This window comes from Abrus precatorius, unplaced genomic scaffold (assembly GCF_003935025.1).
Source record: "Abrus precatorius isolate BTA unplaced genomic scaffold, Abrus_2018 Scaffold10, whole genome shotgun sequence".
Classification (NCBI taxonomy): domain Eukaryota; kingdom Viridiplantae; phylum Streptophyta; class Magnoliopsida; order Fabales; family Fabaceae; genus Abrus; species Abrus precatorius.
Window position 1 is genome coordinate 21097284 of NW_020874292.1, and position 25434 is coordinate 21122717.

At 33.8% G+C, this 25434-nt stretch overlaps 2 protein-coding genes across 3 annotated transcripts in view; both read left to right on the top strand.

The window, feature by feature from the left end:
- Window positions 1-3023, top strand: part of LOC113868757 — a 28601-nt gene extending 25578 nt beyond the window's left edge. Inside the window, 4 exon segments of the mRNA XM_027504629.1 lie at window positions 37-95; window positions 373-518; window positions 1010-1174; window positions 2448-3023. Coding sequence (XP_027360430.1) covers window positions 37-95; window positions 373-518; window positions 1010-1174; window positions 2448-2750 — 673 coding nt within the window. The 3' untranslated portion in view covers window positions 2751-3023.
- Window positions 3024-5823: 2800 nt separating this feature from the next.
- LOC113868764 (E3 ubiquitin-protein ligase PRT1-like) lies at window positions 5824-24639 on the top strand. Of its 2 annotated transcripts, XM_027504640.1 has the most exons (7): window positions 5824-5948; window positions 6354-6382; window positions 6478-6657; window positions 8581-8958; window positions 9491-9691; window positions 22854-22945; window positions 24006-24639. In XM_027504640.1, the coding sequence occupies exons 1-7, from the start codon at window positions 5875-5877 to the stop codon at window positions 24156-24158; spliced, it is 1107 nt and encodes a 368-aa protein (XP_027360441.1). In that variant the 5' UTR covers window positions 5824-5874; the 3' UTR covers window positions 24159-24639. The 2 variants fall into 2 exon arrangements, with proteins under 2 accessions (XP_027360441.1, XP_027360450.1); XM_027504649.1 differs by lacking the exons at window positions 22854-22945; window positions 24006-24639 and adding an exon at window positions 17644-18184.
- Window positions 24640-25434: the final 795 nt, after the last annotated feature.

Here is a 25434-nt window from a genome sequence, read left to right on the forward strand (position 1 = left end):
AACCACACTAACTTCATCATATTACTGGTTTTACAGTGCAAATGGACTTTCGGGTATACCAATTGATCATCTGCAACATTTTGATTTGCTACCAGGTTATTTTACATTTGAAAATTGAGTATTTCCGAATTTAAACATTATGCATGAATCTGTTGAAAGATTGTTTAGTGATTATATAAAATTATTTGATATCCCTTATCAGTAGTAGGGCTTATCGCATCACTTCCTTATATCAAGGATTTTCAGCTAGATGAGTTGTTCTTAAATCCTTGAATTCTGAAGTTTTGTACTTAATCATCATCAACAATGTAAGGTGATAACAAACTATTAATTATTTTTGGTGATCTAGAACTTATCTGCAATGTGTCACAGGCAGGATTGACATACGTTTGAGTGTTGATGTTCCTATGGATATTGAACTTGTTGAACCATTACAAGAATCCTGTATATGGTGTCAAGCAAGAGGTGCAACTACTGAAATTTCTGGAGTGGAAGATACTCCAGGATCGTTAGATAAGGTTCTTTTTGCAGATGTGAACTTTGTTTAGTAGTTCTACTTACTACATTTACAGACCATCTATAATGGTGCCGCCGATGTACTCTCTCTCTCTTGAAAGTAATAAAAAAATGTAATAACGCTGTTTTTTCAGTTATCGAGTTGCTTCTACAAGCAACTTCACCAAAACTGAAGTTTTTAAAATACACTTTACCCCCTTGTAGTTTCATGTTTTTTCAATTTAGCCCCCTATGCTTTATTCTGTCTATAAATCCTCTCATGGGTGGTAAGGTGATACAAAAAAGTAGCACTATAGGGGGGTTAAGTGACACGAAAAAATAAGTTGGGGGGGGGGGTTAATGACAAAAAAAGGTATAAGGGGTGTATTGGGAAAGCTTGAAACTAGAAGCTGATAAATGTAATTTACCCAATAATTTATTATAACAAGGTAAGAAACTGTGTAAGGTACTGCCTTGTTCTTGCTCTGAGTAACTTGGCACAGTATTGATGCAGGTTGGTGTTGCACAACAGTGGTATGATGAATTAGATTATCTTGCCGCTCCAAAACCTGAATCTGAAATTAATGTCAAAGATGATATTCTGGATAAACATTCAGTGGGGGAAGATGTGAATGGTCGAATTAGTTGTGGTGTCTGTTCTAGCCCTGGAACGAGTGAGGTATGCTTATTTATTTTGGCCTTGTCTTGTTCCTGTCATTTCATTTTTTCAATTAGAAGGAACATGCCAAGATCAGAACGAGAATGATGTGCCCTGTTTTGTTCTTTCATCTAAGTGCTTCCCTCTACTCATGCTGACATGTCTTAAAATTCCCTTCGAACTGCATAACTCAAAAATACATTGATTAGTTGTAAACTTATAATGACTTGGACAATCTTCTCCTCTTGTGCTAGCTCTTAATGTTAAGCCTACTCTGTTCTCAATTCTAATAGCAGCACACTAACTTATCCATCTTCATTTGATATCTTGCTTTCCTTTCTCATTCCTCAGCAAGTTTTTATACACATTTTGATTGGTCAACTGTTAGGAGTTGGGAAAGAGGGAAGGGAAAGTTAGTTGAGGTAGTTATTGTAGTTAGTTAGTGGAATAGATTAGTTAGTTAGAGGAGTTTTGAGGTAAAAAAAAATAAGATGAAGACGCAAGGGAAAACATTCCGATTTGGTTATCTTTTGTAAATTGAGCCTTTGCACTTTGTGAAAGGAGAAATCCTTTATGAAGGGGAAACCCTTGGGGAGAATTTTATTCTTCATTTTCTGTTCTGTTTTGCAATGAAATTCTGTTAGGAATTCAGAAAATAAAATGGAAACTAGAGAAGAAGAATTAAAAAAACCCTTGGGTTTGTACTAGTTGTATTACCCCAGTACATAACCAAGATTGGGCAGATTTAAATCTTAAAAAATGGTGATTTTCTTTTCAATTTGTACTTAACTCTGGAGTTGTGTTAGTTTTCTTATCCTTGTATTCATAACTGAATAAAGTTTTTACCTTGGCGAAGCTTTTATATTTGTAATTCTCCTTCAATTTTAAATGAGTGATTGAGCAGATGATAAATGACAATATTATTTGCTACCACCTTGCGATTGCTCCTTTCCAAATTCCTCTTTATAATACTAAATGTACATAATCTGACTCAACTGACTTTCACTGCTCATGTGACCATTTTCGTCTTCCATTCATTTTATTCTTGATGATGGATTTAAGTATCTGTATTCCTTGGAAAATCAACTTCTGCCAATGTAAGTTATGGTAACGAAGGTCACACTTCCATAAATATTAGTCGAAGACCATATCAAAGAATCACAAGGAAGTTCAAAACAATCCATAAAATTTCCCTTTAAATTCTTCACATGACAAAAAACTTTGGTGTTGGTCATGAATGAGCTACTTCAAACAGTGTCCGTCTTATGTACTTATATTTCTTTGATTTATACAGGTTATTATTTACGCTGTACTGTACTGTAAACTTAGAAGAGTCCCAAACTCGAATGAAGGCAACCGGGAGGAACATGCAGCAAGGATACTTGACATTTTGAGCTCTAAGAGATCTGGGAAATTAGTAAGAGATTTATGGAATGCATTTTTGTTGCAATCTAAGGGTGATTTGAGAGATCTAATTTTCACGAAGCCACTACACGTCAGAGTAAGATTAAATTGTTCTGATCATCCAAAGGCTGATAACGGAAGGGATATTATCTTAACGGACTCGTCAATTAAGGTGGGCGTATCGCTCAATTGACAGTAGGCTCAGTTGCACAGTTGCAATTTTTCTTTATTTTTCCACACCCCATGTTTTATTGTTTTGACTGTATAATCAATAAGTATTTAGTAACCTATTTCGCTAATTGCTATATATTTATGAGTATTAGCTGGAAAACTCTTCTATTAAATACAATTTATTGTTTCAAATTTTGATTTGGCCAGACTTCTGTCATTTGTTTTGAATAGTCTCAATGACTTCTGAACGAGGTGAAAGGCTTTCTCTTTCTTTGTAATATTTGGAGATATATAGCGAAATTAATTGTTTCCCTTTGTAAGAATTCATAATATTATCATTAATTATTGGGATTTTGACTCTTTCCTTTAAGAGGAATTCAAGAAATTTATTTTTAACGCTACGTGATTCAATGATTTTACGTGATTACACAAATTCTTTTTCTTCTCATTAAATAATATATTTGCACAATGTTTAATGTGGTACTTAATTTCACTTTTGGTTTTTACAAAAAAGATGTATGAGTTATTGCGTGTTTGGATTCATATTTGAATGACTAAAGATACACGTCTATAAGTTTTTTAATGTGTTTTTAAATACACACTTAGTCTCTTAATGTTATAATGATGTTAAACTCAATATTTATATATTTTTTTTTTTAAGTTTAGTTGTTATATAAAAAAGGGTTTTGTGAACCTAGTCCATAAGTTGAATTTAAACATCTCCAATAGAATTAATTTTTTAAAAATAGTGCATATTTATTATATTAAAATTATAAAAGTATAATAGTGATTATTTTTTAATAAATTTTTACAATTAGTTATTTACTCTCTAGCTCTAAAGTTAACATTTTCCTGCAAAAGAATTCCAATTCATTTTAGTTTTTACATTAATTTTTTTTTATATATATATATTTCGATTATGTTTTCATCCATGAGAAATTTTATCATGATTATATGCATTACACATAAAGGATTGATTTGTTATATTTTTATAGTAAAAATCAAATTATAAATTTTTATATAGGAATTAAAATAAAAAAGTGTATAAAGAATATTAAGTTTTTAAATAAAATTATACTTTGATCTAACTTTTTACACTTTTTTACTTTGATTTATTAACTTTTAAAAGTTTTAATTTATTCTTTTAACTTAAAAAAGTTTTAAATATGTCAATTTTTTAGAAATTGTTAACTTCGAATCTTTTTTCTAATTGCCACTTTTTTCTCCTCCCTTCTTTGTAAAACTTTATTCACCAGCTCTTAACTCTCACTTGGAATATATTTCATTGTATCTTAACTCTTTATATGGTTTTAATTAGATTTCAGTAACATTATTATTATTTTTTTTAACATCACCGTTGTCTTTTCTTTTTTCTTTTTCAAAATCTCCGTATAATAAGGGGATAAAGAGAAAGAATAGAAGTGAAGGAGTAAAAAAAAAGAAGAGTAAGTTGTAGATGAAGGAAAAGAAGAAGAGCAAGAAGTTTAGGGAATCTTGTTAATTTTGTGAAATTTATTAACTAAGAAGTTCTTTAAAATTTATAAAAAGAGTAATTCTTTTTCAATTACAATTTTTTTCTTGTTATCTTATTAAGAAAATAAGAACCTCACTTTGATATGACTTGAATGAACTATCAATTTTAATATCACTTGTGGAGGAGAGAAATAGAAAAAAAATAAAATTGCTTTTTGTGTTTTTTCAACTATCTACATAAAAAAATTAAATTTAACTTAGTTCATCACTTCTTGTTTGCGATCACAAATTTTAAACATCACTTTATTATTTTTATTGAATAAAATTAGAAATCTTTGTCACATACCATTTAAATAATATTATAGTAAATAAATAGAAAATAAAATCTTATATTTATGATATTTAATATATAAGTGAGAATCTATTAATATTATTGATAGTCAAACTTGCACAATTACATTATTTAATACTTTATATAATATAAAATTAAACAATTTTACTATTCAATCATCTTTATATTATATTTATATTTATGATTATGTATATTAAATCTTACGTAATATTGATATTATAAATGTGTTATCTAAAATTTAATATTTATGTTTTAAAAATATAATATTTGTTAAAACAAAAATAATGTGACAAAATACTTATTAATTTTTTTTAATAAAATTTTATAAAACTAATCTGATTGATAAAAAATTTTAAACTAACGATTATTGAAAAATTAAGGGTATATTTGATTTCTGCTTTTAAAACAGTTTTCAATTTTTAAAAATGAATTTGAACAATACTCTAAGAGTCAAAAGTTTCTAAATACAGAACTTGAATTTAATCGGACTCTCTTACGCGTGTGTGCATGGCTTCATTTTCCTCCCATTATTTTTAAAATGATAATGTTTCAACGTGGCAGTTAAGCAACGATAGATGGTAGGTATTTCAATTTTTAAGAATATTATTATATTATTAAACTAATTCTACAAATCATTTACTTTTCTCCGTTTTTATTCATAAAAAATATTTTTTCTTTGACATATTTTTATATTTATTTTATATATTAAGTACGCGTCTCTCTCTCTCTCTCTCTCTTTTTTTTTTTTTTTATCACATCACTCTACTTCTTTTATATTTACCCTTTATTTTTAAGTTTAAATATAAAATTTCTTATAATATATCTTTTAATTTTAAATTATTTATTTTTGTATTTTCTAGACCATATATATAATTTTATTATTTTAAATTAATTTTATTTACATTTAAATATCTTATCTTTTGATTATAAAAACAAAAATACTTTTTAAGAATTATATCTTAAACGTGAGCATTTTTAGTAATTATTTTTTTATCTCTTGTGATGCTTTATAGTTTATTCTAAGTAGAGTATTTGATTTTTATCATTTAAATTTCATTTTAATTTAAAATTTTTATAATTCATTTTAAAATTTTAAAAATTCTTTCTCCTTAATTTTAACTTTTAATATAATAAAATATTTTTTAAATTTATAAAACTTATTAAATTTAAAAAATTGATACAATAAATCTTTAATTTTTAGAAAAAATAATTTAATGATACGTGTTATATATATTTATATATATGATTGGTGTGGTGTGCACTTTGATCAGATCCTCTGTTGTTAGACGCTTCCTCTCTCCGTCGGCGATCTTTCAAGAGAATGGAGAATAACGCATTGAAAGATGAAAACGAACACCAAGAAATCTTCGAACCCTTTGTTTGCTGTGTTTGCCTGTAATTCCGTTTTCCTTCTCTATATTTTTGTTGTCTTATTTGTTGTTTCCATGAAACGGAGAACTTCAAGCGTAATTGGAAGAGGAAGAAGAACTATATTCAGCTTGAGTTTGCAAGCAGAGCAATGCTTCATTCATTCATTCTCAAATTTTGTTTTTATTTCGAAACTAAGATTTGACTTGCATTGAATATTTAGATAAGTATGCGCATTTTAAATTGAATAATTTGTTTTTTATTTTATGGCTTGGTTTTTGCGCATTTGTGAACTCCACAAATTTTACTCTCTTGTCTGTAAAGGAGTCGGAGCTGTTTTTAATTATTTATTGTGTATTTTTAAGTTGGTCTATGACATGCCCTATTAACTTAATCAAATTGTCCTTGTTGGATTTTACTTTTATGATGCAGGGATCTATTACACAAGCCTATTGTGCTATGTAAGGCAACATCAAATTTTTTAAAGTTACTTGCAATGATTTTATTTTAGTAAACTGTGATGGATTTTAATATTTTGTGTTTTCCCTGATTGTAGCTTGTGGTCACATATCCTGTTTCTGGTGTGTCCATAAATCAATGAGTGGTTTGCATGAGTCTCATTGTCCGATTTGTAGGCATCCATACTATCACTTTCCAACGATCTGTCAAATGCTTCACTATTTGCTTCTTAAGATCTATCCTGATGCTTACAGGAGGAGGGAAAAGGAGATGCTTGGTATGTTTCTCCTTCCAAGGGCTTTTATGCATAATATATTCAAATATAACCTGCAGAATGCCTTATACAATTTCCTTTTGCGAAAGCACTGCATTGTGTTTCACCTAAAGCTTCAGAGAGTGGAATGCCTGTAATTATTTTTATATTGTCAATTTTTTTAAAAAGTTTACTTTTATCCACTGTGTTTGGTTGCTTTGTGTGCATGCATTGACAACAGTGATTTATATGTGGTTACTCTCTACTGTCACCAAATTGATTATCTATCATTGATGAACTAATTAGGTCTACGGGTCATGCTTGTACTTTCAAATGTTGATATATCTCATAGTAGAGACAGGATTAAACCTAGATTGCATAAACTTGACCAGCTTTTTAGCACTTCTTGTCAACCATTCTCTTTGCCATAAAAAAATGAAACGTTGAATGATTATTAGAATCTTAAGATACGCAATTTGAATCATACAATTTAATGGGATTCAGGTAGCCAGCAATTTGTATCGTATGATGAGTCTCAAATGACCTTGAATCTTATGATACATGAATGAATTGGTGCAATCTTGTATCACTGATATGAATCACACGTTTCAATGATTCATTATGATTATTTTTTTTACTCTTCTTTCCTCAATTCTCATGAAAGAAATTGAGGAGTGATATAAGCTTAAACGATTATTGAAATGGATTCGATGTACTGCTGAACTTGTCTTATTTAGTTATGCCACTAATCTATTTGTCACTCACTCATTCAATGCATGCACTCTATTTGTCTATTCCATTGCCCTGTTTTCATTCTTCCTAGAGGAAAGCTTGGCTTCACAAAATTATGACTTATAATTGTGTTTTGAGACCCTTATGGTTATGTTGTTTAAAATTATTACGTTGAGCAATTATCGATTATAATGATATATTTGAAATTATTTTTCATTGCCTATGAACGGTACCATTTGATCCGATTTATGATTCATGATTCCAAAGTTAACTTGACTTCTAGATTTATACTAAAAATTGTTGTTATAATAACAATAAAAATTTCATTTTAACAAAAACATATAATTTTTAATATAGCATTTTTCTCTTAATTATGTAATTTTTAATTTTTTAAAATATTTTTCTATTATTTTAAAAATTATATTCAATAAAATACCAGAAAAATGAAAAAAATCCTGCATCTCTTCCTACCCAAAATCTCAGAATTTTGTGTGAGAAAATAATCTGGTGGGCCCCATCTAAAATTATTTTTTCCATTCATGCAAGACAAAACATGTATTACAGCATGACTGCTATATGGCCAACATTGGCAAAAAAAAGTGGAGTGGCTTTAGTAGAAGCATTGTAACTTGCAGAGTTTGATTGCATGTTATTCTTTTTTGGTCACCTTTCTCAAACTGTGGAAGAGGTTTTTCATTTGTTTACCATAGACTTAGCTGAAAGAGTGGATTGAGATACTCCTCTTTCTGACTGCTTTGCTGATTGCAATCTGTTTTGTCATTATGGTATAAAAAATGATAGTCTATTCTCTTGCATCCAGAATTGCAGTATGTAGGAGGAATTTTATTGGAACACAGCACCAGGAAAGTTCTAGACCTACTACTTGTGTTTGAAGTGAATATGATAACTGTAAATCGCAAGACAGAGAGTTCTTTGGAACTACTGGTGCAGTATATGCATGGATAAGTTTCTGCTGCTCCATCATCCAAAAATTTTTCTCATGATATATATAATCTTAAACCTCAAAATGAGATTTTTCTTTTAAAGTATTTTTTAATTCTTGGTATTCCTTATACTCACCTTGTTGGTTTTCTCCTGCCTGCCATCATGTTTCTTTCTAGTAAAATTCCAGTCATCATAAAAGAGAAATAATCCTTTTGTCTACTTTACTGGGCAATGTTTGACCATAATTTTCCGTTTCACCTCATGTTTCAGAGAAAGAAGAGGATATGGGCTGTTTCTCCCCTCAGTTTGATGCTTGTACATGTGGATCACAAGTTGTATCTGATCACCCTGGGATTTCACCTTCCTGTAACATTAAAAATTCAGTGTCCAACTCATGCAGCATAGAATCCTTTGGAAGTATGGAGCAATCAGGATCTGCAACTCATAAAGGAGATGAAGACAGTCAAGGCACCACCATATATTCTGAGCACTCTTCTGACAGAACACCTGAAGTTATCGGGACTCCTGATGATGAAAAGAAATTACGTAATAATGATCACAATCAACAAGAAATATTAATTGCAGATGTGATGTGTACAATGTGCAAGCAGCTTCTCTTTCATCCAGTTGTTCTTAATTGTGGTCATGGTACTTGATGCACTCTGGATAAACTTTAAGTTTTCCCTTTTTTATAACATTAAGGTCACCAATTGCAGCAAACTTAACAGTGCATTTCATTTGAGGGAAGCCAAGGGGAGGGGAGGGATTTTTTTAATTTTACCACATTTGGTTCAAAAATTTGGAGGGGAGGAGAGAGGACACAAAGGTGTAAAATCCCTTCCCTCCCATTTTGTCTCCCCTCCAATACTGGGGGGATTTGGAATTTTTGAGGGAAGGGAAAGTTGTATATCATTTTTAAAGTGTGCTAACAAAACTATCCTCGAGTTTTATTTACCTATGCTCCCTTTCTAACCAAACAAGGGGACCCATTCTTCCACTTCCATCCCTTCCTCTTTCATCCCTTCCTTTTTAACCATACCAAACAAGAAGACTCTATTTTGTTCCCCCTCCCTTCCCTCATCACCCCTTCATTAAAATCCCTCTCCTCTCCTACCCACCTTTGAACCTAACATAGTGCAATTGACATATTTGTATTTCACTTTTCCCTCTTTCTCTGCAGTATACTGTGAGACTTGTATAATTAACGTAGCTGAAGAGATGCTTAGATGTCATGTTTGTCAAAGTCCACATCCAAGAGGATTACCAAGAGTTTGTTTGACGCTTGATCACTTTTTGGCTGAGCGATTTCCAAATGAATATGCTCAGCGAAGGGATGCAATTCAACTTGCCCAAATCAAAGTCAAACCTGAGACCACATCATGTATGTATCTTTGCTTACTAATTTATTTAATGTATACTTTAATATTGGAATACATTTATCTATATCTTAACTTTCCTCGAAGACTGTTAGAATATCTTACATGACAATGGTTTGGCCTGTTTGAGTATGCTAAAGCCAAAAGCATTAAAATTTAAAATTGAAAGAAAAATGATAGAAATAGTAGTGTCAATGGATATTACATAGATTTCCTGACTGTAAAATTCAAATTGAGACGAAACAACTAAGCATTATCTCACTAGGCAAGTTGGCTATGGATCAAACAACCCCATTGGGCTCTATCGAAGTATCAAATTTAAGTAGACCATTAAGTGATACACCATTTTTATTCAGTCTTCTACACCATTTAATTGGAGTATTACACTAGATTGTCTTCTCCTCACAACCAAACCATCTTAAGTGAGTTTCTGTCATCTAATGTTATCCTTTTTTGCATGTCTCCTCATCTTCTCAACACTGCCATCCACCACCCCCCTTTTTTTAAAATGCTTTGGCACTTTTCTGCCACTAAGCCTCAATGGTTGTATAGCTATCTAGAGGTTTCCTTGTTTCATAGGAACCCTGCAATCACAAATAATGTCTGAAAACACTTCTTTATTTCATGCTTCTTGCTTGAATCCAATGTGTTGCATCTTATGCTAATAATTCAAATTCTGAAGAGAAAAACATAATTGAAAAATGCATTTAGTAATTCAGGATTAGGATGTCATATGTTATAGTATTGCATTTGGGGCCATCAAATCAAAATATATATCTTAGAAGAAACTGCATATCATAGAATATAAGATGAATTACATTGACTTTCCCAATGGTTTAATTAAACTCCATTTACCTCCAATCCTGTTTAATAAATTACAATGTTCCTTTTCTTTGATTCTTCTACATGGAGGCAAGTTATCAATCTTAGAAGCAACGTGTAGCTGCTGACACCAAATATGCTATAATGGAATGATTGTTATTTAGAAGTTTTATGTACAAATTAAATATTTTATACTATATATATATATAAATGCTAAAAAATTTAAAAATTCAAAATTCATGACATTCATAATTAAAACTAAAAAGTCAGCTCTTAATCAAAACATATAAGTAAAAAATCTCCCAAAACAATTCTGTTATTAGGGCAATTTTTTAAAAGTTTCACTCTAGTGGTGCTACGACTGCTATTACAAGTGGTCATAACACCTGCAAATAGAAAATGATATACTGTTGGAAGTTTTTTTTAGTAATCGTATGTGTTAAGGTGAGAGAAAACGAGAAAGCATGTAATGAATTCCGTGTGTTTCAACTATGCCACGGGTTGAGTATTTATATTAATAAGGGTAATCCTAATTATAGCTACATATTCTGGAATAAATATACGGTTACCTAATTACTATAATTATACAAATGCTATTTTCTTAAATAGCATATTTTGCATATATTTAACACTCCCTTTCAAGCTGGAGCATTTAAATCATATGCACCGAGCTTGCCACATATGTACTTAATATGAGGACCTTTTACAAACTTCGTGAATACATATGCCAGTTGATCATTTGAATTGACAAAGCTTGTGGTGATGATCCCAAATAAGATCTTTTCACGAATGAAGTGACAATCAATCTCAATATGCTTTGTTTGTTCGTGAAAGATTGGATTCAATACAATGTGTAAAGCTGTTTGGTTATCACAAATGAGTGTCAGTTGTGTATCCTCTCCAAATTTTAATTCTTTAAGTAGTTGTTTCAACCATACAAGTTCTCATGTGGTTGAAGCCATGACTTGATAGTCTGCTTCTGCACTGAAAAGAGAAACTATATTTTGCTTCTTGCTTTTTCAAGAAATCAAGTTACCTCAAATCAAAATACAATAGTCAGATATCGACCTCTTATCATGAGAACATGCATCAAAATATCCAATAATCTTATTTTGACCCTTGTTCTCATACAGGCCTGGAGCTCTTTTAATATACTTTAAGATGAGAATCAATGCATCCCAATGTCCTTCACATAGAGTGTTGAGGAATGGACTTATTATACTAACAACAAAAGAGATGTTTGGTCAAGTAATTGTGAGATAATTTAGTTTTTCAACCAAATCTTATACTTTTCTGGGTTAGTAAGAGGCTCCCTAGACTTGGAAGAAGTTTAGAATTAGGGTCCATAGAAGTTTCCATAGATTTGGGCCCCGTCAAATCTGTTTCTTTTAATATATCCAATGCATATTTTCTTTGAGAAATTACAATGCCTTGCTTGGTTTGTGTCACCTTTATTCCTAAGAAATATCGAAGTCTACAAGGTCTTCTGTTCACCTATATCGCTTCCAGTCACTATAATATTATTTACGTACACTAACAATACTGTTACTTCCCCTGACTTTGAGTGCTTAATGAACAAAGTATGGTCCCCTTGGCTTTGTTTGTAACCCAGACCTATCATAACTTTAGTAAATCGGCCAAACCATGCCCGTGGGGACTGTTTCAGCCCATATAATGCCTTCTTTAGCTTGCAAACTGTGTTGGCAGCAACATCTCCACCATATCCCGGTGGTATCTCCATATAAATTTTCTCTTTGAGCTCTCCATGTAGAAAAGTATTCTTTATGTTGAATTGTTGCAAATTCCAATTACAATTGGCAGCAAGAGACAAAATTACTCTAACTGTATTCATCTTAGCAACGGGAGCAAAAGTCTCCAAATAATCTACCCCATAGGTTTGAGTGAAACCTTTGGCAACTAGTCTTACCTTGTATCCATCAGCCTTGTATTTTATTGTGTAGACCCACTTACAACCGACTGGTCTCTTACCATCCGGTAGAGTAACTAACTCCTAGGTGCTGCTTTTTTTTTTTCAGTGCATCCATGGCTTGCTTCCATTTTCTGTCAGACAAAGCCTCAGATAGGGTAGTAGGCGTGGTTGAGGTGTTTAGGTTTACAAGGAAGGTTTTATGGTAAGGGAGAAATTTTTAAAGGACAGGTAGTTGGAGAGAAGATACAGTGGGTGTTTGGTGCATTCCCTTGTTCCTTTTCAAATAGCAATCGGAAGGTCAAGGTCATCAATCTGTGTTTCGGTTTCAACCTGCATAGTGGAAGAATCAAAGGATATTACCTTTGCTTACAGAGTCGGATTGGACTCTTGGACATGGGTTGAGCTTGGATTGGCCTTTTTCTTTCTTGAGTACACTAAGTTTTTTCCATACCTTGTATCGGGTATAGCTTCAACACTTCCTTGGTCTGATTCAAGTACAGCTTCAACACTTCCTTGTTCTGATTCAAGTACAGCTTCAACACTCCTTGTTCTGATTCAAGTACAGCTTTAACACCTTGGTTTGATTCAAGTACAGCTTCAACACCTTTTTCTGATTCATGATCACCTTCACCTTCAATATGGTCAAGTAAGGATTCAAAAGTTAAGTCAGGGAGGACAGAATTTGGGCCAGACTTTGTTTCCTTATCTTCACCAAGATTCTCCCCCTGAAGATAAGGTATACTAAAATAGCCCTCTTGTTCATTGAAAGTGACATCCCGAGACACAAAATTTTTTGGACGGTGGATGATAGCATTTATAACCTTTTTGGGTAGAAGAGTAACCCACAAAGACACACTTCAAGGATCTAGGATCAAGTTTCCCCCTATCAGTACTACGAATATGAACAAAGGAGAGACAACCAAAAATTCGCAGTTTGAGATTGTTGGTAGTAGTCGGATTTGAATAGAAAGATGACAAAACTTCCATAGGACTTTTTGATCCTGTGACTCTTGAGGGTAATCTATTGATGAGATGGGTCGCAGTAAGGATAGCTTCTCCCCATAGTTTTTTTGGAACATTATTCTGAAATAGTAATGCCCTAGTTTGATTAAGGATATGCCCATTTTTCCTTTCCGTAATTCCATTTTTCTGTGGTGTTTTGACACAGGAAGACTCATGAATTATTCCTTCCTTTGGCAAAAGGAAGTAAGGACATGATTGAAATAATCTTTAGCATTGTCGGATTGAAGCTTCTTAATGTTAACACCAAACTGGTTTTTAACCATGAGGAAAAATTTTGAAAGACCAATCTGACCTAAGATTTTTGTTTAAGTAAGAAAACCCATGTGACCCGAGTACAATCATCTGTAAAGGTGAGAAACCACTGAGCACCGCATACGTTTGGAACAGTGGAGGGCCCCCAAACATCATTGTGAACAAGATAGAAGGGAAATGTGGTAATTTTATTACTAATCGGAAAAGGTACACACTTGTGTTTAGCAAATTCACACACATCACAATGAAAATTCTCAACATTTATTTTGTGAAATAAAGAGGGAAACATAACTCTGAGGATTCTAAAGGAGGGATGTCCCAATCAATGATGATAAAGTATGACTTTTTCTCTGTTGCTTAACACAGATTCTGAGTTGAAAGAGTGACAGATTCTGCCTTGGCTGGACAGACTTGGATCTTCAAGGAAGTAGATAATTTTGGGACATGGAGAACATTTTTCAGGGTAATTGAGGGGTTGATTTGAACACTTCCACAGCCATCTGCAATTATAAGAGTTCTATCAGCTGTAGCAACTTTCCTATTACTAGGGCATGGAGAGTATGTGGAGAAGAGTTTGGCTAATGGTGTCATGTGGTCCATGGTTCCAGAGTTTAGGATCCAGTATTGGTTAAAGTTTGTATTTGAGACATTTAGTCCAAAAGAAAAAGGAAACTCACCTGAGTATGTCAAGGAACACGCACCTGTAGGTTTTTCTAATTTGTTGAAAAAGATTCTCACCCGTTCTATCTCATCTTGATTGAGATTAGCAACAGTTTGGGCCGTAACTTCTAGTTTCCTTTCCTCACTTGTTTCAGCAACAATATGAGCTTGTCCTCCCTTCTTTGAGGAGTTGCCTCTGTGTCCTCCTTCTCGGTCTCCGTTTGGAGGTTTCCCATGCAGTTTCCAACATTTCTCTTGGGTATGGCATGGCTTATTATAGTAGGTGCACCAAAGATCATCTTTCTTCTTCGTGCGTGTGAATCCTCCTTTCATTTGTTCAGCCACCATAGCAGAGTTTTCTACTGCAGGAATATCCAACATGAGACTCCTCCTACTTTCTTCTTCCCCAAGATTTGAATCCTTACTTGATCAAATTCAGAATTCAAACCAACAAGGAAGTCATACACCCTGTCTTGTTCAATATATTCCTTCAGAATTGCTGTATCCTCAGAACATTTAGTTTTTATGACCCTATAATGGTCCAATTCCATCCACAAAGACTTCAGCTGATTGGCATATTCAGTAACAGTCCTATTCCCTTGTTTTGCTGCCAAGGTTTTTACTTTTATGTCATATACTTGGGCAGCATCTTTGGCTTTAGAGTAGGTTTGCTCTAAAGCGTCCCAAATCTCTCTTACGGAGTTAAGGAACATACAAGTATCACTTATTTCTGAAATCATTGAATTCCAGAGCCACGCCATAATCATTGAATCCTCCTCATCCCATTTAGTAAACTTGGGATCTTCCTTTTTAGGTGCAGTTTCTGTCAGATGACCTAACTTCCCTTTTCCCTTGAGTATGGTGCGAACAAGTTGGGCCCACTTCAAGTAATTTCTTCTGTCCAAACAATACGTAGGGTGAATATTCTGTAGCTCTCCAGTCTGTTGGGATTGGGTATCCTCTTTTTCTGGGGTAGGATTCACGACTTCTTCACTTGACATTATGTAGGTAGAGTCACAAAATCAATAAAGGTTGAGAGAGCAGAAAACAGGGTATTTGTGCTATTGAGGCACAGTGAATTTAGCAGTAATGTAGGCTGTCGTCTTAGGGTTAATGGTGTGGAATGCGGCAGCAATGCAGGCTACTGTCTTAGGGTTAAGAGTGCACAGACAGAGCCCTTTAGGTCGGGAGCTCTGATACCATCTCAAAAGTAGGTTAAGAATTGGTATTTCTTTCATTGAAACAATGTATAGAATATATACAACAATCGTATGCTATTTTAGGGAACACCATTAATTCCTATGCTATTCTAGGACCCCTTGAATTATGGGATCTTTATTTTTGCATATCTATACATATGAACAAATCTCCTAATTATTACTTTCTAAAAATACTGTTTGGAAATTATTCTTTCCTAAAACTACTCCCTTTCCCACAATGAGTATAACCTTTGACCACAAGATGAGCTTTAAGGCAATCCACTTGACCATTAGGACCAACTTTGACAGTATATATCCACCTGCAACCTACTACAGATTTACCTAAAGTAAGAGAAACGAGGTCTCAAGTGCTACTACTGTGAAGCACACACATTTTATCAAGCATTGTTTCATGCCAAGGGGATGCAAGAGGGCTTCTACTACATTCATAGGAATAGAAATAGAGGTCAAAGAAGAAAATGACAAATACTAGGAAGAAGATAGAGACGATGATAGGATAAAGCAGCATAATGGAGGAGAAGGGTTACAAGTGGAATGTATACCTTGCCAGAGGGCAATAAGAAGATCAATGTCAAGTGATAAGGTCAGAGGAGATACGAGTTGGAACCAGCAGTGGGTCACATGGTATGTCAACGGTGGTCAAAGGAGGAGCTGGTGGCCGGTGATGCAACACCTATAATGGACGGAGAGGAGGTGAGATCTTTGGTGGGTGAAAAACAATTAGAATTAATGGAGAAGGCATGACATGCTCTAGTCTTGACTTAGACATTGTAGAAGAATTAAAGAAGGGAATAGACTCAAAGAAAGTAACATCAGTGGAGATGATATAATGCTTAAGAGTCAGAGAGTAACACTTATAACCCTTTTGTGAATGACTATAACCAAGAAAAACACATTTGTGAGCACGAGTAAAAGACTTGTCATTACCTAGACTAATATTATGAACTAAGCAAAGACAGGGATCCAAATACACAGGGAGGTAAAGGATGCAAAGACTGTTTAGGAAACAAGATATAGTGTGGTACCTAGTTATTAAGAACAGAAGAAGCAAAGTAGTTAAATCCCAATTTGGATGCCTTATCGATTTAAATCGTGGGTAAAATCGTGGCTTAGTAAAATCGTTGTAAAATCCCGATTTAAATCATAAAATCCCTCAAATTGTGATTTTACGATTTCACCTTGACTCTGAAAATTCCTCAAAAAGTCTCATTTGTTGAATCCTAATGCAATTGATGCCTCTTTCATATCTCTTTTTTATTGAACCCAATTTGTCTCTAGCAGCTATGAACCCTAACAGTTTTGTCAATTCAACAGTCCTCCTAGCGTGTGCAGCCTGGTTTGTAGCCAAACCCAGCAGTGTGCAACTGATCTGAGTTTGAGTCTAGTGCTGCTGTTCTTCCATCTTTTTTGTTCTGGTCTATTTTTTTATTTGGCCGAAAGTGCAGAAAAATGGTCAGAGAACAATGGTTTGTTAGAAACTCCAAAAACTGGTTGGAGAACACCATCATCAGCTTATTGACAGTGTTATAAAATAGCAGCCATGGTAAAAAAAGGTGGTAGTTTTTTAACAATCTGCCATACATATGGCTTGGTATGGTGGCTCAATGGCAGCTTTAATTGCATGGTGGTCGCAATGCTCAAGGCAAAAATTTTGATAAACTTCCAAAAAAGAGAAGAATTAGGTATAGAAAAAACCATAAAATTTAGACTTTCAACCCCTACTAGCTTCTGTATTCATTCTCAACTGCATTGTTCCCCTCTCACTGCAACCTCCCATCTCCCTCGCCTCTTCCCATCTGGTCACCTTCCCTGCTTATGGTGACCTGAATGTTTTGTTGAGCTTGTTTTTTCCTCCACTTTTTTCTTTCCCTTCTCTACGTTCCTCCTCTGTTCTCTCTCTTTTTTTTCATTTATTGTTTCAACTTTCTTTCTCTTCTCACTTTCATTTCTCGGTTTTCCTTCACTTCTTAGTTTTCCCACTCATTCTCAGTTTTCCTTCTCTATTTTTCATTCAATTTTTATTCTAACATTGCTACCTTGGTTTGAGCAGCAATTTTCCTTAACATGGCCAAATAACAAGCTTCCTCAATTTGTCTCTATATTTTCTTGCTTTTTATCACTTTGTTTCACTTGAGGCTTGATGGCTTTTAGTTTGTATTGAACTTATCATGCTTTGAGACTTGTGTTATGATATTATTACAAGACTTATGATATCTTGGTTATAGAGAATGACGTTATTTGATGGGTTTCTATCAATTAGGTTTCTTGATTTTGACATGTGTAGTTAGTTTTTTGTTTTTATAATTTTTATTACGCTTTGCAGTTCTTTGTATATATATGTATTATATTATTTTATTATGGCCACCATGTTTCCACCATAAGCTACCATGGCATATGTCATAATTTTATAGCAGGTTTTTATCTTTACGCGGTGATCTATTAACTACCATTGATAACATTGCTCACCAGAAAGCCACAGGAGATAGTGGGTTAATGGGTTGACAAAAATAGGGGGTCAGAGAAAAGAGGGTGCAGAAATGGGAAGAGGCACAATTGGTTTTTCTAAACCCATTTAAAAGCCTTTTTTATTTCAACCCAAAATTCCCAAAATGCCCCCTAACATCTTTGTGTTTTCTAAAAAATTTGCAGTAGCGGTTAGGATCGGGCACAGTTCACAAACTGCGGATGAGTTACTTTATTTTCTTATCTTAACGTTATTTGTTGACCTAATTAGTTAGGGTTCTGATCTATATAAATAAAGGTCAGTGCTCTAGATTTTATGAACATATGGAACACATCAACAATTTGATACATGGTAAATGGTAATACATTTAAATTAATATCGTTAGGATTGGGAATGTGGGCCTGGACTTTGAAAGTAGGCCCAAGATTTGGAGAGTATATGAGAGGAGAAATGGGTGCGATAAGAAATGCTAAGGTGGCCAAGGGTGTAACAGAATTAGCTAATTAACAAGAGAACTAGTTGGAATATAAGGGAAGGAGAGAGGGACGTCTTTTGATATTTTGGAATTCTGTTATGACCAAAAGGTGTTAACCTCTTTGGAGGAGCTTGCTCTGTAGTAGTAGGAACCATCATCCTACTGTATTTCTATTTCATTTTGAGGAATAATATATATTTTCTCTCATTTTCCCTGTTTATTCTTCTATTATCAATTAGTATTTCATTCTCTTTCACCTTTCTTCCTCACTCTGTACCTAAAACCCCATAATTTTAACCTCGATAAAAAGGAAGTAAATCCAAATATTATGTCTTAAGTGGGTGAGTCATGAGCATTGTAGTCGAAACCACAATTCAACTCATAAGATCGGACGATTTTATGGTCTTTTGCAGGTCCTCCAATCACGTTCCTATGCTGTGACGCGCTTTTCTAAGATCGTTGGGCTTGCACTATCTTCCACGTGGAAGCGTGCAATCTTGGACGAGTTTGATGGAACCCCATTTTCTAAAAAAAACCAAATTACTCGATTTGACCCGCTCCTGTTTTTCTGACCTGACTTATGTAATCTCAGATTTTAGGGTTTTCTTTCATTATCCCCTTCTCGCTTGCCCACCTGCAACTGCGACGCAAGTTCTCTTCCCCAGCACCGCCGACTGCGACGCATTGTTCTCTTCCTCGGCACCAGACCCTCACTTCTCTTCTTCCTCAGCACCGCGATCCCCACTTCTCTTCTTCCTTAGACTCGCGATGCACATTTCACTTCTTCTCTAGCACCGCGAATTTTTTTTCCCCATTCTCTACTCTTTTCTCCTTCAAATCACCTCTTTCTCCACCATTTTTGGATGCGACCAGGACTTGGGGGTGATTGAGTGGTGGGTTGGTTCAGTGCTTTGCAAGTAAGATTGTCTACCTACCTCTGTTTTGATATTTCTGCCCTATTTGAAGATGTCTGCACGTGAGAAAAGTACACCTGCAATCCAGAGAGGGCAACTAGAAAGTAGGAGAGTGGTTGCAAATCCTACCATTGGTCACACTTCTACTGGCTCAATGAGGGTGCTGTTGTGGCTGGTTCTTTGCGAAAAAATGTTCCTGGAAACAGGAGTAATGTGACATGGCAAAATGGATTATCTATGGATGGAGATGCACGAAAAATACTATGCAACTATTGTCGAACAATAATAACAAGTGGAGTTTACCGTTTAAAATATTATTTGGCCAAAACACAGAAAGATGTGGGTGCTTGCTCTTCGGTTAGTGATGAAGTGAGGAAAGAAATGTGGCAAGTTGTGTCCTCCTTACAAGAGAAAATAATGAAGAAATCAGATAGCAAACTCAAAGAACTTCTTGGAGAAGGTGATGGTGATGGCGATTCTGGTGAAAAAAGAAAAGGGGTTGAAATTGAAGGTAGTGAGAACATTTTCAAGAAGAGAGGAGTAAGTAATCAAGTCACTCTCAATAACATATTCAAAAACAATTTGAGAGAAGAAGTGTGTCAAGATATTGCTTTTTATTTTTACAACAATGTCATACCATTCAATGTGGCAAGGAGTGAAGAATTTCATAAGATGTTGGAATCGGTTACAAATTATGTTATTGGATTCAAGCCACCTTCCTATCATGAAATCAAAGTTAAGCATTTGAAACATCATGTGCATTTGACCATGCAAGCTATTGAAGCACATAGAGAAGAATGGAGAAAAACAGGATGCACAATAATGACGGATGACTGGACTGACAAAAAAAGGAGTACTATATTGAATTTTTTAGTTAACAGCCCTATGGGTACAGTTTTTTTTACTTCAATTGATGCATCTCATATCTAAAACAGCTGACAAATTTTTTAAAATGATGGATGACATTGTAGAGGAGGCTGGTGAAGAAAATGTGGTTCAAATTGTGACTAACAATGCAGCAAATTACAAGGCTGCGGGTGAATTGTTGATGGAGAAAAGGAAGAAACTGTATTGGACACCATGTGCTGCTCACTACATAGATTTGATATAGGAGGATTTGGAGAAGAAGTTACCCATTCATCAAGAGACAATCTCAAAGGGAAAAAAAATTGCTACTTATATTTATTTAAAGACTTCCCTAATTTTTTTATTGCAATTCTTCACAAAGGGAAGGGATTTGGTGAGACCAGCCATGACTCGCTTTGCTACGTCTTACCTTACTTTGGGATGTCTTCAAGAGCACAAGGGAGCATTGGTTAGAATGTTCACATCTGATCAATGGAAGACTAGCTGGTTTGCTAAATCAATAGACGAAAAGTTTGTTGAAGATGTGATTATGGATAAAACCTTTTGGAAAGGCGTTGTTGTTTGCTTAAGAGGTGCATATCCTATAATCAAATTTCTTCGTTTGGTTGATTCGAATGAGATTCCAGCTATGGCATTCCTTTACGAGGAAATGGACCGAGTTAAAGAGAAGATAGTAAAGGCCTTCAATGAGAGTAAAAGAAGGTAAATAAATTATTAAGTTTAATTAAAAAATTTAGTTATTTTTGTTTGAAAATTAATTTAATTTTTTCATATATTAGTTATCTCCCTCTATGGAATGTCATTGATGAAAGATGGGACAATCAACTCCATAGGCCATTGCATGCTGCAGCCTATTACCTCAATTTTTTTTTACACTACAGTCTTGGTTTTAAAGCGGATTTTGAAGTTAAACGTGGATTATATGATTGTATAGAAAGGATGGTAGAAAATGATGAGGAAATGACTAAAATTGATGCTCAACTTGAAGATTTCAAGGCAAAAAAGAAGATTTTTGGTGGCAAGGCAACCCTAAATGCACTTAAAACTAATATCAAAACTCCAACACAATGGTGGGAATATTATGGAGATAGACATCCAGAGCTTCAAAGATTTGTTATTCGTATATTGAACTTGACATGTAGCTCCTCTGGATGTGAGCATAATTAGAGTGCTTTTGAGATGGTAAAATTTTAAGTCTATGAGAAATTGCAGTCTTTTTCTTTACCTATTAAGCACTAGCAAATGATCAATTGCATTTATATATTTTTTAGGTCCACACAAAGAGACAAAATCGTTTGAAACAACAAACTATGAATGATGTTTATGTGATGGCTAACTCAAAATTGGCCAAGAAAAAGACATCTAGAAAAGTTATGAACTTTAATCTTGATGATCTTTCATCTGATGATGAATGGATTATGGGGAATGAAAGTTCATCCAATGCTGATGATTTAGAAGTTGATGACTTATTGGACTTGGATTTGAATCCAAATGAACACTTGGGTCAAGTTGGAAATGATTCCAATGATGCTGATGATGATCCTGTAAATTTAGATGATTTAGAGATTCCTACTTTTGATGATAACCTTGATGGAGTTGGAGATGAAGAAAATGAAGACCAAATAGAAGATGATTAGTATGATCAAAACATGAATGATTTGTTAGAATAAGGAATACCAATCTTGGACACTTTGACTAGTTTGTTTTTACTTTAGTACTATTTTGAGTTTTATGTGTAATTGACTTGAAAACATATTTATTGTCATTAATGTTTGAGTTATGATTGTCTTTTATGAATTTAAGAGTATTTGTTCCTTATTTATCTTCTTTTTTATATGCATTTATATGTTTAAATATAGTTTTATACATTAGGTAGGATCTTACGATCCACTCTACGATCCCACGAGTTACATGTTTTTCTTTCCTTTCCGATCCTAAGTAGGATCTCGATTTTGACTACCTTGGTCATGAGCCTACAAATATTAATGCTATGTCTAATGCAGTAGTATACTGCATAGAGTGATGTTTTTCATTGTATTCTCTAGCCTATATCATATATACCTTCTATTTGAATCCTCTTTTTCCTTGTTTCGAATGGAAGAAAATTTGAAGGGGAACTTTTCACTTCCTTTCACTTTTGATTGAAAATGAACCAGGCCTTGTATTATATAATGGGTGAAAAATATAATGAGAACAGAAACCATATATTTAAAGTGTAGCTGTAGGATCTACTGTGAAAAGAATGGAATATGATATTTTGATGTTTTTATATGGCTTTTAATTGTTTAAAATGAAAACATGTAAAACTTATCGATTTCTCTTTAAATGGGAAAATTGTAAATGATTTCCTCTGAAATAATCTGCTTGCATTTTTGCATTATGTTGGGTGTGTCCTTCCTTTGAGCAGGTTTTCATGATGACTTTGAAAAATTATAGAATAAGGGGCTGGTGATATGTACTTTGGGGTTTCATTGCTACTATTCTTCTGTTTTGTTGGTGTTTCTTCTAGTCTCTAGTTACTATATATTGTCTGCTTTCAGGTTCTTTGCATAATGGTAAAGGAGGAACGATATCGCCATGGTCTGATCCCAGATTGAACACTCATGTAGGAGTTGGTTGTGATTTTTGTGGGGTAATGCCTCTTTATCATAGCTTGTATTTTCTTTTAAGTGTTTTTTTTTTTTTCCTGCTCTTTTAGGGTTGGGGAGAGTGGAAATGAGTGTGTTTGAAACTTTGAATGTTAAAAATCTGTGTTTCATTGACTCAGATAGGTGGTGATCATTTTATGTGGCTGCTTGTCTTTGTTAACTGCTAGATGTTTGACTTATGATCAACATTTGGTCCTATGATCCAATGTCCAGAAAGGGAGTTATACATACATAACCTGTTGTGGCTGTAACCTTATGGTTTGCAACCTATACTTGTAAGTTGCAATACTTATATTCAGTATCACTGACATATAAATGATGCTTTTATAGAAGTTTATTTTAGGTTTAGATATGTTTTTAGTTCCTATGTTATACCAACATTTTGATTTTTGTCCCTAAAAAAAATGGTTTTAGTCTCAAATTTATCTAAATTTAACACTTTTGGTCCCTAGTTATGATATGACTAAGATGTTGCTGTGTGTTGATTTTTTGTGCTACTAGTGAAGTTTTTGTTATGCCACATCAGTGAGAGAGGGACCAAAAGTATTGAATCTAGAAAAATCAGGGACTAATAAAGGCAAAAGTTTTTCTTGAGAGACTAAAATCAAAATCTTGAAAAATTGTAAAATCTAAAGACATATTTAAGCCTAAATTTTAAAAATGATTTAAATGTTTTCTTTGTTTTTCGAGTTTATCTAAATGGTTCCACTTGGAAGTGTAGCATTGTGCTTAAAGCTGGATGTATTAATGAGTGATATTTGATATATGTTTCCTCAGATCCCGTTCATCCCCCCTCCCCACCCCCAAAACATATTAGCATTTTTTCATTTTTATGCTTTTCTCTAGGTTTTAGCTGAGGAAGACAAGCCCTTAATATTCTTGTCATGCTTGTTTGGTTTAATTTAAATCTAGAGATTTTTTTTATGTTTTCCAAAAACCAATCTGTTGTTTTCTTTCTAATTTTAAATATTGGTCAAAGTTGCAACCATTATTGTACTTCCTAGTTTTCTACAGTGTGTTAATGTTTGTGGCTTGTCTGGGCAGATGTACCCAATAACTGGGGACAGATATAGATGCCTTGACTGTAAGGAGCAGATTGGTTTTGATCTTTGTGGTGATTGCTATAAGACCAGCTCAAAGCTTCCTGGCCGATTTAATCAGCAGCACACCCCTGAACACAGGTTCGAGCTTCAATGATATTATGGGACAGTTAGTTGGCAGTTGAATGAGAAAGAGTCGCCATAAAAGTTTGTAATTATAGCTGATGATCCTGCTTTGGCTAATGAAGAGGATGACCAGAATGACTCCGAAACCATGATTTGAAAAACTGAAATCACAAAGTCCCATTATCTTATGGTGTAATTTCTTGCTACTCTGACAGGATCCAATGAATCATGTGAGTTGGCATTCCAACTGAGTTGGCATTTCTGTTTCACATGGCCTTAAGTGATTTTTCCTGACTTGGACATATTGGTCTTTATTTTCATATCCCAATTCTGTCTGGCAATTTGTGACTCTTTTGTATCGATGACATTAGATACAGGCATTTGTGTTCACTCAGGACTTGACCTACCTGCCTATATTTGACTGTATTTGATTAGGTAGCATAGGTATTTCTGAGTTTGCCTGAGAATGTGTATATTATAATAATTGATAAAAGAAAAAGAATTTATATACCACAGAACAGTTTGTTTTATGATATTGTGCACTGTATGCATGATAAAGCAGTATGTTTTGGAACACTTTGTTGTCAAGACTGTATTACAAAGATAACTAACATATGTTAGGAAATTTTGCTAATTGAAATGTGCAATTTAGGAACTACCAATAGACACATAAGTGAGGATTGAAGGGCCCTGGTTTGACAACACTCAACAGCAATCATTACGTAATTAGCATTGAATAAGTAACTAGTTATTAGTAAGGAACATCTCTGCTAGCATATATGACATTAGGAGGAGACCATCCTTTTGTACAAGTAGGCTGGTATGGTATATTCATTTTTGTCTCTGCTTATGGTATTGCTCAAATGACATGAGTAATAAAGTATAATATTATTATTGCTTTCTTCTTTGTGCATCTCAAAAAACCAGCTAAAAAAGTAGGCAGGTTCTAGCTCATTTCTTCTGGTTGTATTTTGATGAGTTTGCACATTTTTTTTTTCTTTGTTTGGAACTTGTTCACAGTTTCTGGTGACATCTAAAGATGGTACAGTAACTTGTAGAATATATGAAATAAATTCGTAATGATTTATTAGAAACTGGTAGTGTTGGACAACTTAAGGATTTCTTATGGGCTTGTAATGGCTTGGATTAGGGAAATTTGTTTTGGCGCGCCTGACTTTTCCTATTCACACCTTCCTTGATTTTTTGTGATTACTTCTGGAAATCAAATTATGAAAATAATTTGCAGAAAAAGTTATATAATTTTGAAAATTAAATTCTGAAAAGATAATTTATAAATCACTTTCTGA